General features: G+C 46.2%; 1 protein-coding gene across 1 annotated transcript; it reads left to right on the forward strand.

Annotated features, from left to right (window-relative positions):
• The first annotated feature begins 212 nt into the window (after positions 1–212).
• Positions 213–11891, forward strand: PGK1 (phosphoglycerate kinase 1). Its single transcript, XM_002199475.6, has 11 exons — positions 213–377; positions 2869–2919; positions 3777–3932; positions 4049–4193; positions 6263–6366; positions 7044–7163; positions 7962–8076; positions 8681–8860; positions 9396–9573; positions 9734–9832; positions 11432–11891. The coding sequence occupies exons 1-11, from the start codon at positions 313–315 to the stop codon at positions 11470–11472; spliced, it is 1254 nt and encodes a 417-aa protein (XP_002199511.3). The 5' UTR covers positions 213–312; the 3' UTR covers positions 11473–11891.
• The last annotated feature ends 206 nt before the right edge of the window (positions 11892–12097 follow it).

Below are 12097 nucleotides of genomic sequence, written 5' to 3' on the forward strand. Positions count from 1 at the left end.
GCGGAACCGTTAATTTCCTGCCCAGGGACAGGACCCCGCGCTCTCCCAGCGCCCTCAGGGAGCGGCGGCTGCGTGTGGGACGTGACCGGGGCCGGCGCCGCAGCCCCGCCCCCGGGAGGCGGGATGTCCGCTGACGGACAGGACGTTTGACCAATAGAAACACAGAAAAGACGGCGCGGACCAATCGCTGACGGGAGGGGCGGGGCCAGGCGCGCGGGGTGGTGGCGGCGCGGGCGGCGCTGCGGCAGAACGCGCAGGCAGCGAAGCGGAGCGGGTTGAGCGGGGTTGGAGTGATTGTGGCTAGCAGCAAACATGTCTCTCTCCAACAAACTCACCCTGGACAAGGTGGATGTGAAGGGCAAGCGCGTCGTCATGAGGTGAGGCATTGCGGGGGGAATGTGCGTTCCCTGAGGGCCGCCCTGCTCCGTGCTCCACGCTAGGGCCTGGCCGGTGACCCTGGTAGCAGCCCCTTGCCCGAGCCTGGCATGTGTCGATTTGTGCGTTTTTGGTTTTTTTTCGCTCGCTGGGTGTTGGAGAGGCTCCTGCATCGCGATGGAGCCGGCCCGGGTCCCTGCGGGGACTGGCGGCCAGGCCGGGTGTAAATCCCCGCCCTGCATCACCCCGCTCGCACGTGTGTCGGCCGCAGGAGGCTTGAGGAGAAATCCAGCCAGCCTGCCGTGCTTTTATTCCAGAGAACTACCCCAAAAATGCTTATTTACCAGTTATTTTTTTTTTCCTTAATGCAAATTCAGAAATTAGTGCAATAAAAAAACGGAAGATGCGGCTCTGCCCAGCTATCCAACTACCAGTAATAATTCATTTCTTAGCAGGAATCGAATCATAGAATCACAGAATGGCCTGGGTTGGGAGGGACCTTAAAGCCCATCTGTTTCCATCCCTATGCCAAGGGCACGAACACCTTTTGCTAGACCAGGTTGCTCCAAACCTCTTCTAGCCTGGCCTTGGACACTTCCAGGGGTGGAGCGTCACCGCAGGTTTTCAGCACATCCTGGTCTGAAACCCTAAAATAGGCATTCATTGCTTATTTATAAAGCATCAGTCCCTGAAAGCCTCTTGTTAAAATTGTTGCCAAATCCCGGGAGATAAGGGCACGAAGTACATCGTGATATGTCCTGCTCGAAATACTTTAATTATGGGGTAGTTTGTTCAAGGTCACTATAACGTGGCTACTGTGTGCATGTTACCTGCCCTGTGAGTAGGCAGGGATAGCAAAAGTATGGGTCCTCTTATTCATAGTTTAATAGACAACTTGCTCTTTTTACCCTTTTTCTTCTCTTCAACCTTGTTTTGAACCAGTTCGCTAATTTGATTAGCAGAAAGCAGCCGATGTATCAAGTACTGAAGAAGCTTGCTCAGATTTCTGTGCACTTTCTAAGTCTGGTACAACAAAGATCTATCTCTGTAGGAGTCTGTACCTGACTATTTTTTTCGGTCATCTGACTGTTTTTTCCATTTCTGAGTCATGTTACAGAGAGCAGCCGTGCATTGGCAGGCGATGGGCTGGGTTTGCCCGCTCAAAATCGCCGTTAATTAATGCTAATTAATTAATTTTACCGTTCCGTGAGGGCTACCCAAGCACAGCAGGTGAGCTGCCAGGCTCCGTTCCAGAATCTCACCCCTCTGAAACGAGTCACCTCGTGCTCTCAGTAGTAACTAAAATCGATACTTCATTTTCTCCTCATGTCCATGTAATTTTGGCGTACTCACATCCTGTTTAGCTTCGGGTCCTAGAGCCGAAGCTTCAGGAAAAGTTGAGAATGGGGAGGAGAGGGGGCTCAGGGGAGCTCAGATTTCAGTGGTCTGCATGGGGGGAAGGAAGGCTGAGCTGGACCTTTCTTTTGTAGTTTTGATGGCTCTGTAAAGCAAACTGTCCTTTTATTCTCTCCTTTTGGGATAATGGCCCGATAGTGGTGCTTTTCTTTGCCCCTTCTAGAACTCGACCACTGTGCTGTGGGGCTGCCAGTTGAATTTCCTTCTGCTCAGCTACTCCTGTTTTGCTTTTGTCTTTTTTCCCATTTGTTTCACGTGCTGAGTGGGCGGCAGGGGGATTAATTCACGAAGCTTGCTGAACTCGGATGTTTTTAATGTATAGAACGATGTACACTCTGCTCTCTGCCTCTTGCTGTTCCTTCCGTGGGTGTTCCCTCCCGTAGCTCCGAGCAATTTCTGCCTCCGCGGTTACACAACGCAGCTTCCTGCACATGGGCACAAGGGATGCCAGGAGAACGGGCTGCTGAAACTCCTCCCTGCCAGCCCTTCAGCTGGCACGAGTCAGGAAGTTACCTCAAGATCCAAGTCAGGTCTTCCAGGGAGAATGGGATAAGCCACAGAACGGAGATTAGAGCTGCAGAGGACAGAAATGAAAGCTTCCTTGAACTGCCTGCTGGCCACAGTAGTCCAGCCAGGTTGTGTGTTTTCTGAAACCTCATTAGAGAGCATAAGGTCGTTCATTCCGTTTCCTTTGGATGTCCCTCGTTGGGGATCTGAAATCATATTGTTTGAAAATGGAAAGTTCTATCTGGGTTTATTTCCTGCTCAGCATTACTGCTGCTCTCGTCCTGAGCATTGGGATGTGTTGGTGGCCCAGCTTTCCTGAGTTATTCTAGCAGTGGTTGTTCTCCATTTGTGCTGTCATCACAAGCAGAAATGGCTGATAACACATTGATTTTAGAGCAGAACTTGTCGGCAGGGCGGAGGTAAACATCTAACTCTAATTGTATTGTAACACTGCTTTTCTAGCCAGCACCTTTAATGGCAGGTTCTCTTGCTCATTTTTGAGTATTTAAAATTAAATAAGTAATAAAATAAATTTGTTGAATATTTAATTTTGCTTCTGATTTTTTTTAGGGTTGACTTCAATGTTCCAATGAAGGATCACAAAATAACCAATAATCAGAGGTGAGCTGTAATTTCCATCCCAAATTGAGGCCTCAAAGTCTGCTGTGTCTAACTTCATCCCAGTACCTGGGACATTACCATGATTAAACTGTCATTGCTCATACCACACTATCAAAGGTGTCAGAGAAAGTCCAACCATTTTTAATTAAACCCCCTGCAGTTGTTAGCAACCTGCACTTAAATACAAGGCTGATACTCACTGTGGCTGATGTGGAAAGCATATGGGAAAAAATATGTTATTTTCAAGATCCTAAACTTCCTAAGTTGACCATGGCCATTTCACAGCCACATCCCTTAGGCTGTGTGTGAAAGTTGTCTCTCTTACTATCCACAAGTCTCTGTGCCTCCTGCTTACCCTGGGGCTGTAGTAACTTGTCTTTTTTAGAATAATTGTTGCAGTGCAGCACACAAAACCCTGGAGTTTAGAAACAGGGATGCCAAGATGTCTTGCCCTGCTGATCTGCCACTTTCAGGCAGGTGTCAGCTTTGTTCACCACGATATTCTCACTGCTCATCATTTCTCTATTGGTGCAGGATCCCAGAGTAACCCAGGGAGCCTGGTAGTGTTCAGGTGTGTCCTGGTATTTCTTAGCTCAGCAGTCAGCAGAACTTAGATTAAAAAATGCATTTTAATTTCATGTCCTACATTGTGTAGCAGATAACAGTGAAATGTATAAAAATAGGCTGGGATGGAGAATTTTGTTGATGCTTTCTTAAAGAATTGTTCTGTTGAGCTCTTGTGCTGTTACTTCTTTTTAAGGAATAGCTCCCAGGGTTCATGTGTAAGTGGTACTAATGTGTTCTCCTGGTAAACTCTAATTGAGCCCTTATTAACTGATTCTTCTGTGCTGGTACAGAATCAAGGCAGCTGTTCCTACCATCAAGCACTGCTTGGACCATGGGGCCAAGTCCGTGGTTCTCATGAGTCACCTGGGCCGCCCGGATGGTGTCCCCATGCCTGACAAGTTCTCCTTGGCCCCAGTAGCTGTGGAGCTGAAGGCACTCCTGGGCAGGTAAAGTGGAAAAGCAGCCTGGTATGCATCAGGCCCTCCCTGCCAGGGGACCTGGATGTTTTTCTTTCCACCAGGAAGCCACTGGCGAGGTTACAGCGTGTGTCTTGTGTTTGCAGGGAGGTGTTGTTCCTGAAGGATTGTGTTGGTGCTGAGGTGGAGAATGCCTGTGCCAATCCTGCTGCTGGCTCAGTCATCCTGCTGGAGAACCTCCGATTCCACGTTGAAGAGGAAGGGAAAGGCAAGGATGCTTCAGGGAACAAGGTGAAACTTCAAGTCTGGCTTTCATGTGTGCCTGCTTTGGTCTTACCTGCTCTTTGCTGCAGATTGACAAGGAGCCAACAGCCTCTCTAAAGCACTGATTGTGAACCTGCTCTTAACAGGATGTCAGGGATCTTTAGTTCAGTGTGTCCCACTGTTGCACAAAAGCTTTGAGTGGAATACAGTGAATTTCCAAGGTGAAACAACTCAAGTGTAAGGCTATAGATGACTCTGTCAAAAAAGGAGAAAGAAACAAAATAGAGCTGTGCAAAAACCTGCTGCTTGTTAGGCTTCAGTATTGGATGTCTAAAATAAAAACCAATTTGGAGACAGTTTGTTGCCACCAGGCCCATAAGAATGATGCTTTTTTTTGGCTTATACGGCTAATATTTCTGCAGCACAAGGATTATCAAACCCTCCTCTAAGCCCGTCTGCTCTTCAGAGTAGTTCTCTAGAGCCAGGCTGCCTTGCACCTCTGACATTTTGTTGAAGGTCAGCAGAGTGCTTGCTCCAGACAGCTGCTTTTCTTAGCGATGGTGACCCCGCTGGCTTACAGAGGCCTTGGCTCTGTTCAGATCCAGTGCTTGGAGGGAATGCTGACATGGAGTGCTGCCCTTTATGGGCTGACACAGGACTCCTGCAGCATAAGAACACAGCAGAGGGCTGGTAAGCCTGTGCAGATGGCAGGGGGAAATTAAGCAAATCTGGAATTATTCATTGCTAGAACTGTGTACCACTGCAAGTATAGTGGCAGGGAGAAGAACGAGGCAAGAATTTCATTTTCTGTAGGAGACAGTCCCTTGGTTTTTTGTGTTTCTGTAATTCCCAGGTGACTTAGCTGAGTGTATGCATATGGAAGCACACTGCACTGAGCACAACAGGGCAGGTGCCAGTGACAGAGCTCCTTCTCCTAGCAGAGGTGAAAGCCAGTGCTATGGAAACAGTGATGCAAGACAGGATTGCAGGTTGCTGAGTGGTGCTTAAACTGTGCTTTTCCAAGGTAGATGCAGTGGTAGTGGTTTCTTCTGTCAGAGCCTCTTGTGTTCTGCTCATGGATGGTTCTGGTTCTAACTGGAGCACTTAATCTCTGTACAGCCAGGCAGTTTGCTGAGTGAAGGAGCAGTTGGCAGCATTGTTCTGGAATCTGTGTGGTCCCTTGGACTTGTCTCCTGCTCAGGCTCTGCTAAAAAAGGCCCCCAAAGCTGTGCTGAACCCTGCTGCCATCTCTTGGACTGCCTTCCTGCCATTGTCCCTGTGGTGTCACATCTGGGTGCTGGCAGAGGCCTCCTGTGGGGTGATGAGCTGAGAGAGCAGGAGAGCCCTTGGAGAGGGGTGGCCTGACTCCAGTCTGGGCTGTTCCTCTACAGCAAGTGGCTGCCAGCTACTCTGAGCAGTCCCCTGCTGCCCTAGTGAGCGCTGCTGTCTCTTCATGCTGGGAAGAACTGCATAAGCCATCCCATAAGGATTTCGTGGGATGTCTTTTAACAGAAATACACCTGTTCTTAACCACTACATATTACACTTACCTCTGCATTTCCAGCTCTGGCTGCCTTCACTATGGCCTGTTGTAGTGTGCAGGCCTTTTATTAGACTGCTCATTGGTTAATCCTCAATGCAGTTGCTAAAATCAGTCCTTCAGGAGCTCAACCTTCTTACTTGTGTCTCTTGGAGATCGTGCTTGCTTTGTTCAGTGAGTGAGCATGAATTTGTTTAGCCTGATTTCAGCATTGCCTTGTCTCTTCCTTGCCCTTCCTGTGCTACCTGTGTTCACCACACAACACTGGAAATCTGTTGGAGAGAGACTGAAAGGTTCATGGTGTTGCAGTTCAGAAGTGGGAACAGTCTTTAGCAAGAGCAGTCTAGGAGAGTTTAAAGTAGAATTTAAACCATGTAAACTTTTTTGTTCCTTCTGCTGGACTGGGAAAAAGCAAATGAAGACAGTGACTCACCAGATGAACTGATGAGTTCCTCAAACTGACCTTTGCTTAGGGTTTGGGTCAAATAGCTGACTTTGAGCTTAGATTCAGAGTCAAAGTCTCAGGGTATAACCTTGTCCTTCTTTCTCTTTTTAGATCAAGGCTGAGCCTGCGAAGGTGGAGGCTTTCAGAGCCTCTCTTTCCAAACTGGGAGATGTCTATATCAATGATGCTTTTGGCACTGCACACCGAGCTCACAGGTGGGTACGTGTTTCCCCTCCACAGGCAGAACTCACAACAGTATCTGCCGTGGAAACACATAAAATACTGCCCCCAAGGAGTTACAATTTCCTTCTGGGCCTATCCCACTATCACTGTGCTGTGTTTGTTCCTCAGTAGTGGATTTACCGAAGGTAGTTGTCATCAGTGTATGCTCTTTCAGGTTTGTCTCTGGAGAAAGCTGAAACAAGATTTTAAGACTTGCATTGACTTTTTTTAGACTTTGAAGATGAAACTTGCTTAGGGCTCGTATAAATTGTCCTGCTCACTTTTCCAAAATATTAATCACTTCAGAGTGATTATTTTCATGGAGTGTATTTGGATATGTGTACTTGCAGACTGCAGTGGTCCTCTTGGAAGAAATCCTGCTCTTGGCTATTCTTATTTGTCTTCCAGTGTCTTGGATCACTAGTTGAGATGATAAATGTCTTGCAAATCAATATTTCTATGCAAACCAGTCACAAATGAAGCATGTACAGTGTCTTATCCAGGAAAACAAAGCCCCTGTGTGTGTTTTCATGCACGTGGTAGCTGTTCTCATTGCTGCAGCTGACTGAAGGGTTGGCTTTGTAGTGCTGTGAGACACAGGGGTATTTCTACATCCCCACGTCTCATGGGAAAACTAAATTTTTCCTTTCCTCACTTTTTACTTCTGCAGCTCCATGGTAGGTGTCAATCTGCCTCAGAAGGCTGCTGGCTTCTTGATGAAGAAAGAACTGGATTATTTTGCCAAGGCCCTAGAGAGTCCAGAGAGACCCTTCTTGGCAATTCTTGGAGGGTAAGACTCAAGAACATTGTGACTATTTAACTGCTGTAACAAATGACATGTTGTTTAAGCAAGTGCTCTCCTTTCAAGTGTACCTGCAGTTCAGATTTGTAGCTGACTCCTGAGATGTGAGATGTGGATTAGAGAGGAGCTAACTGATATATCTGCTCCTGTGGTGATACAGTCTGGCTGTTCATTGTCTCTCCTGACCTCTGATGTTCCCCAAATTGAGACAGTCCCCAGCAGTTTTTTGTCCAGATGAGCCAGGAGAGCAGCTGATGTCCCAGACATTGTCAGTGACCTTTCCCCCCCAGTTCAGGGTACAGGAGTGCTCAGGCTCAGCACTTTGTAAATTGACACAACCTCTCATTATGCAACGGGCCCTGCTGGGGCTGCCTGGGCTCTGCCCTGCCCCAGCACCTGGTATGCAGAGGGGCTGGAAGGTGCACAGCCAAGTGACTGCTCCTGTGCAGAAATATTTAATTGCAGCCAGTTTTCATCACGTGTGTGCCCAGTGCAGCACTGCAGCTCTGCGAGGTGCATTTCATCTGGTCAAGTAACTTGCCTGGACAGTCAGGGAAAATCAGGCTCTAAAGGGCCAAATGAGGTTTATATTTAAATAGAAAAGAAGAAATGGAGGGCTGAATAATGCTCTAGTAAGTTGAATTTTATTGCTGACCTGCTAACTTGTAGGATTCTCTTTTTGCCCATTCCCAACAATTCTTTTGTTGGATCATTCTCTAGAACAGCCTTGACATACCGTAGTCACAATATTCAGTATTCATTGTGTTTCCTTTTCTCTCTTACCAGAGCCAAAGTTCAGGATAAGATCCAGCTGATCAATAACATGCTGGATAAGGTCAATGAGATGATCATTGGTGGTGGGATGGCATTCACCTTCCTCAAAGTGCTCAACAACATGGAGGTAATGAAGAGAACAATTCTGTGTCTGCTCCTAGTGAGGAATGTGGTCTGAATGCCGCTTACATGTTCTGGGATTGAGCACTGGCTCTCTGCAAGAGTAGGGAGCACTGAGAAATTACTTGACAGATGTTGCTGTTGAGGCAGGACGGGGATGAAGAGACTCTGACCAGAAGGCTGCTGAGAGTAAAACTCTGGTTTATTCAAAATCCACCGCTCTTTTATACAGAGCTTCGTGAGGACCAACTCCATTGGTCCTGAAGTGAAAACAACCCACACCATTGGTGCAGAGTGCTTGATGCACAGTGATAGAACTTAACTATAAACAATGTGAAAAACAAGAGAGATAAAGAATTATTTACATTCTTTTCCAACTCTTTCCCAGGCTTCTGCCTGGCTAGAAATTCTCAGTTTCTTTCTTTGACTGAATCTGAGACCCACAGACAGTCCCTTTTAAAACTGAGATTGCTGCTATATCTCTCTGTGTGCTTTAAGAAAACAATCTTTCAGGAATAGCTGTCTGAGCAGTTTGGGTGCTGACATTCTCTTCTGTCATGACCAAGAGCTAAACAAACACCTCTCTTATTTTTTCCAAATGTTTCCTTTAGATTGGCAACTCTCTGTTTGATGAAGAGGGATCAAAGATTGTCAAGGACCTGATGGCCAAGGCAGAGAAGAATGGTGTGAAGATCACTCTGCCTGTTGACTTCATCACTGCTGACAAATTTGATGAGAATGCACAGACTGGGGAGGCCACAGTGGCTTCAGGCATTCCTGCTGGCTGGATGGTAGGTTTGAATGGGAAAGGGACTGACAGGAGGAGCAGTAAAGAACAGGGTGGGTAGGACACCTTTTAAAGGAGTAGAAAGAGTAATTGTGAGCTTTGGCAAATGTTTCTGAGGGCTGCCAAGCTGTGTGGAGTTTGTTGGTTTAATGAAATTGAAGCCCTGTTGTTTGTTCTGAATTTTTAAGTCTAAAGTACTTTCTGTGAGATTTGGATTAAACCAGCAAAACTCTGCTCCCAACATGCAGATCTGAGTGCAGTAGAAATCCCTTCTTTTTGACTAGAATTTAAGTAGGGTTGGCAAAGTTTTCTAGCTAAGGCTTTGAGAATCTGACATTGATTTAAAACTGACTTACTGGTGTTAGGAAGATAAATACCCCCTTGCCAGACCCCACCCTCCTGCAGCAGCTGCTGGCAGATCTGTCTGTGAATACAGAGAAATTCTTGTTTCATACCTGGGGTGAGGGGCAAGCTTCTGCCTGGGCATGGTGATTTTGATCTGGGGGTCAGCAGTGAGTGACTTCTCTCACTTCCTGTAGGGCCTGGACTGCGGCCCTGAGAGCGTGAAGAAGTTTGTTGAAGTTGTGGGAAGGGCCAAGCAAATTGTGTGGAACGGTCCAGTTGGGGTCTTTGAGTGGGACAAGTTTTCCAAAGGAACCAAAGCCCTGATGGACAAAGTGGTAGAAGTAACTGGAAAAGGCTGCATCACCATTATTGGTAAGTAGTTGTGTTCTTGTGTTTCTAAATGTGTGGAGGAAGCTTGTGATGTTCAGCACTGTGATAAAAATATTTTCCTCAAGTCCTCCTCCAGCTTGGGCCTTCAGTTGGACAAAATTTGAATTTCGTGTGTGTCTCATGGATTCTGTTTGTGCTACAGGTGGTGGAGATACAGCTACTTGCTGTGCTAAGTGGAACACTGAGGATAAAGTCAGCCATGTCAGCACAGGAGGTGGTGCCAGCCTGGAGCTGCTAGAGGGTAAATCCTCTTTTATCTTTATTTGAGTAAATGTGGAGCTCTGTGTGCTGTACCATGTGTTGGCAGTCAAGAAGGCACAACAGAAGAATGTCTTTCTGTCCCACCATGTAGAGTTAGTTTTTGAGTTAGTTCCACCACGTGTAGCTTTGGAGCTACAAGCTCCTCTTTTCCTGTTCTGTAGTCCTCACAGAGGAAGAGAGGAAGGAAAATGGAACATTCCTTCAAACAGCACAGTGTGCTTCTCCCAGAAAGCAAAAACACTGGGACAGAAAACAAGAGTGGGCTGGATTTTGTCACTGATCCCTCAGGACATGCCAACTAGCCTGTTGAAAATGCCCGGTTCCTGTTAGGGAAGCCTCATCAGAACAGTCTGGAATTCTTGCCAGAAGTCTCTTCTTCCCGTTTGCAATTCCCTTGGTTTTGGGGAGCCCTCTAGTGCTCACCGACAAGCCTGCACGAGGGTACTTGGAATTCAAAATGGTGAGGATTGAAGGGATTCTTGTAACGAGTTCCATTGTTCTCTAAACGACTTTTCATTTCCTCTGGTAATTTGCCGTTTCCCAGTGTGTGTAAATTATCCAACGCTGTCAGCTCCTCTGGAGAGGAGAAACTTCAATAAACTGCCTTGCAGCTGCTGTTTGCAGGAGTTAGATGGGAGACAGAGCTTTTGTTTCTGTTGCCTAGGGAGTGATGGGGAGGGGAAAGAATGCAGATGGCTCGAAGGAAACGCTGTGTATTCAAAAGCACAAACTTGGCTAAGTTTTGGCCCAAAATATGGGTTTGTGTGTGTGATCTTTTAAATGTAGCGGAAGTCTGGCTAATTAGAAAAGTTCCTGAAGATGAAGAAAGGGGGAAAATTCCCTGAAAACTCAGCAAACTAGTGAGTTGTGAACAGTGTTACAATTCAGTCCTGCTGCACAGCATGAGCATTAGAAGGTTGTTTTTCTGAGGCAAGGCAAAACCAGAGTGGTGTCTGTTCATTATTGAAGTAGGACAAAAAGCTGAAAATGCTTTAGAAAATGTTGCACTGTATTAATCTAGTAGGCTTTTGTACTCAAAGATGAGAATATTCTTTGATTCCATCAGTTGGAAAGAGATATGTAAATGTCTCAACCTGAGTGTTTTAGTTGTTTAAAGACCTGAGACTTGTAGGAGACTTTTTCTCTTAATTCTTAAAATTTCCACCACACTCCCCAGAATTCTATTTACATGCCACTAGGGACTTAAAGTATGCAGCAACTGGCTAATTCCAATCAAAAATCTGTTTGCCATCAAACTTAATGGAAAAGAATGTTGGGTGTTTGGATCTGGCTCTAGCAGAGACTTGGACAGAAATGTGCCATTACTGTTAAATGAAGGTTGATGGCTGAGCTGTGTTAGGAATCTCTCTGTTGACATCTGAGTGCAGCTGTGCTCTGGATGGATTTACTGTGTGGAGCAGGTCCATGGAACCACCGTGGTCAACGTGAAGCCAAGCTCTTCCATTTTCAACCTATAATTCCTGATTCACTTTTTAAAATTACATCTCTTTGAATGTTGCAAAGTTGTTTGAGCAGAGAGAGATCCTTAACCCTGCTGCTGTGTTTTATCTGTCCCCAGGTAAGGTTCTCCCTGGTGTGGATGCCTTGAGCAATGTGTAGAGAGCAGAGCCCCACGCCCGGTCCCGTGCACAGCCCCTGAGATCCAGCACTTCAGCGCTTCTGAATTCCAGCTCTGCCAGAGGCAGATCCCAGAATGTAAACCGGAACGGGACCTTGCAGCAGAGAGAGCAGAGATTTTCCTGACTGCAGTTTACATGATGTGGGTTTGTCCACTGTTACCCCACTTGAATTAACGTAGTGAGTTGAAGCTGTTGTTGTGAATTTAGAGTGTATATATTTATATTTTGCCTTTTCAAAGAGATTAATCCCTGTTAGATGTATATCTCAGAAAGGAGTGCACTGTCCAGCTTCCATCCTAGAGGCATTTTCATCACTTGACACGGTTCAAAAACCAGAGGGGACTCCAGTTTTTTGGAGGTTGGTTGTAATAGCTGCTAAATAAACATATTTCAAGTGCTCCCAGTTTGTATGTTGTCCTTATTTCAGATTTTTAGAATGGTCTGCATTAAAATAATCTAGCATCTGGAATCTGAGCTATTTTTCCTATTTGCTCTAATTACAGTATTTCTAAATCTCCTTTTGCATTTGTCCAGTGGTTATATAAGCATCCAGTCATCATCAAAGTGAACTTGGTTGGTAAGGAAGTAAATTGCCACAGATGTGC

The sequence above is a fragment of the Taeniopygia guttata genome, chromosome 4A (assembly GCF_048771995.1).
Source record: "Taeniopygia guttata chromosome 4A, bTaeGut7.mat, whole genome shotgun sequence".
NCBI lineage: Eukaryota > Metazoa > Chordata > Aves > Passeriformes > Estrildidae > Taeniopygia > Taeniopygia guttata.

Excerpts from the sequence above, each read along its gene's own strand:
- PGK1 (XM_002199475.6), top strand. The coding sequence starts at position 313 with ATGTCTCTCTCCAACAAACTCACCCTGGACAAGGTGGATGTGAAGGGC. Across the intron at positions 378-2,868 it reads GGCAAGCGCGTCGTCATGAG|GGTTGACTTCAATGTTCCAA; the intron begins GTGAGGCATTGC and ends GATTTTTTTTAG. Across the intron at positions 8,077-8,680 it reads AAGTGCTCAACAACATGGAG|ATTGGCAACTCTCTGTTTGA; the intron begins GTAATGAAGAGA and ends TGTTTCCTTTAG.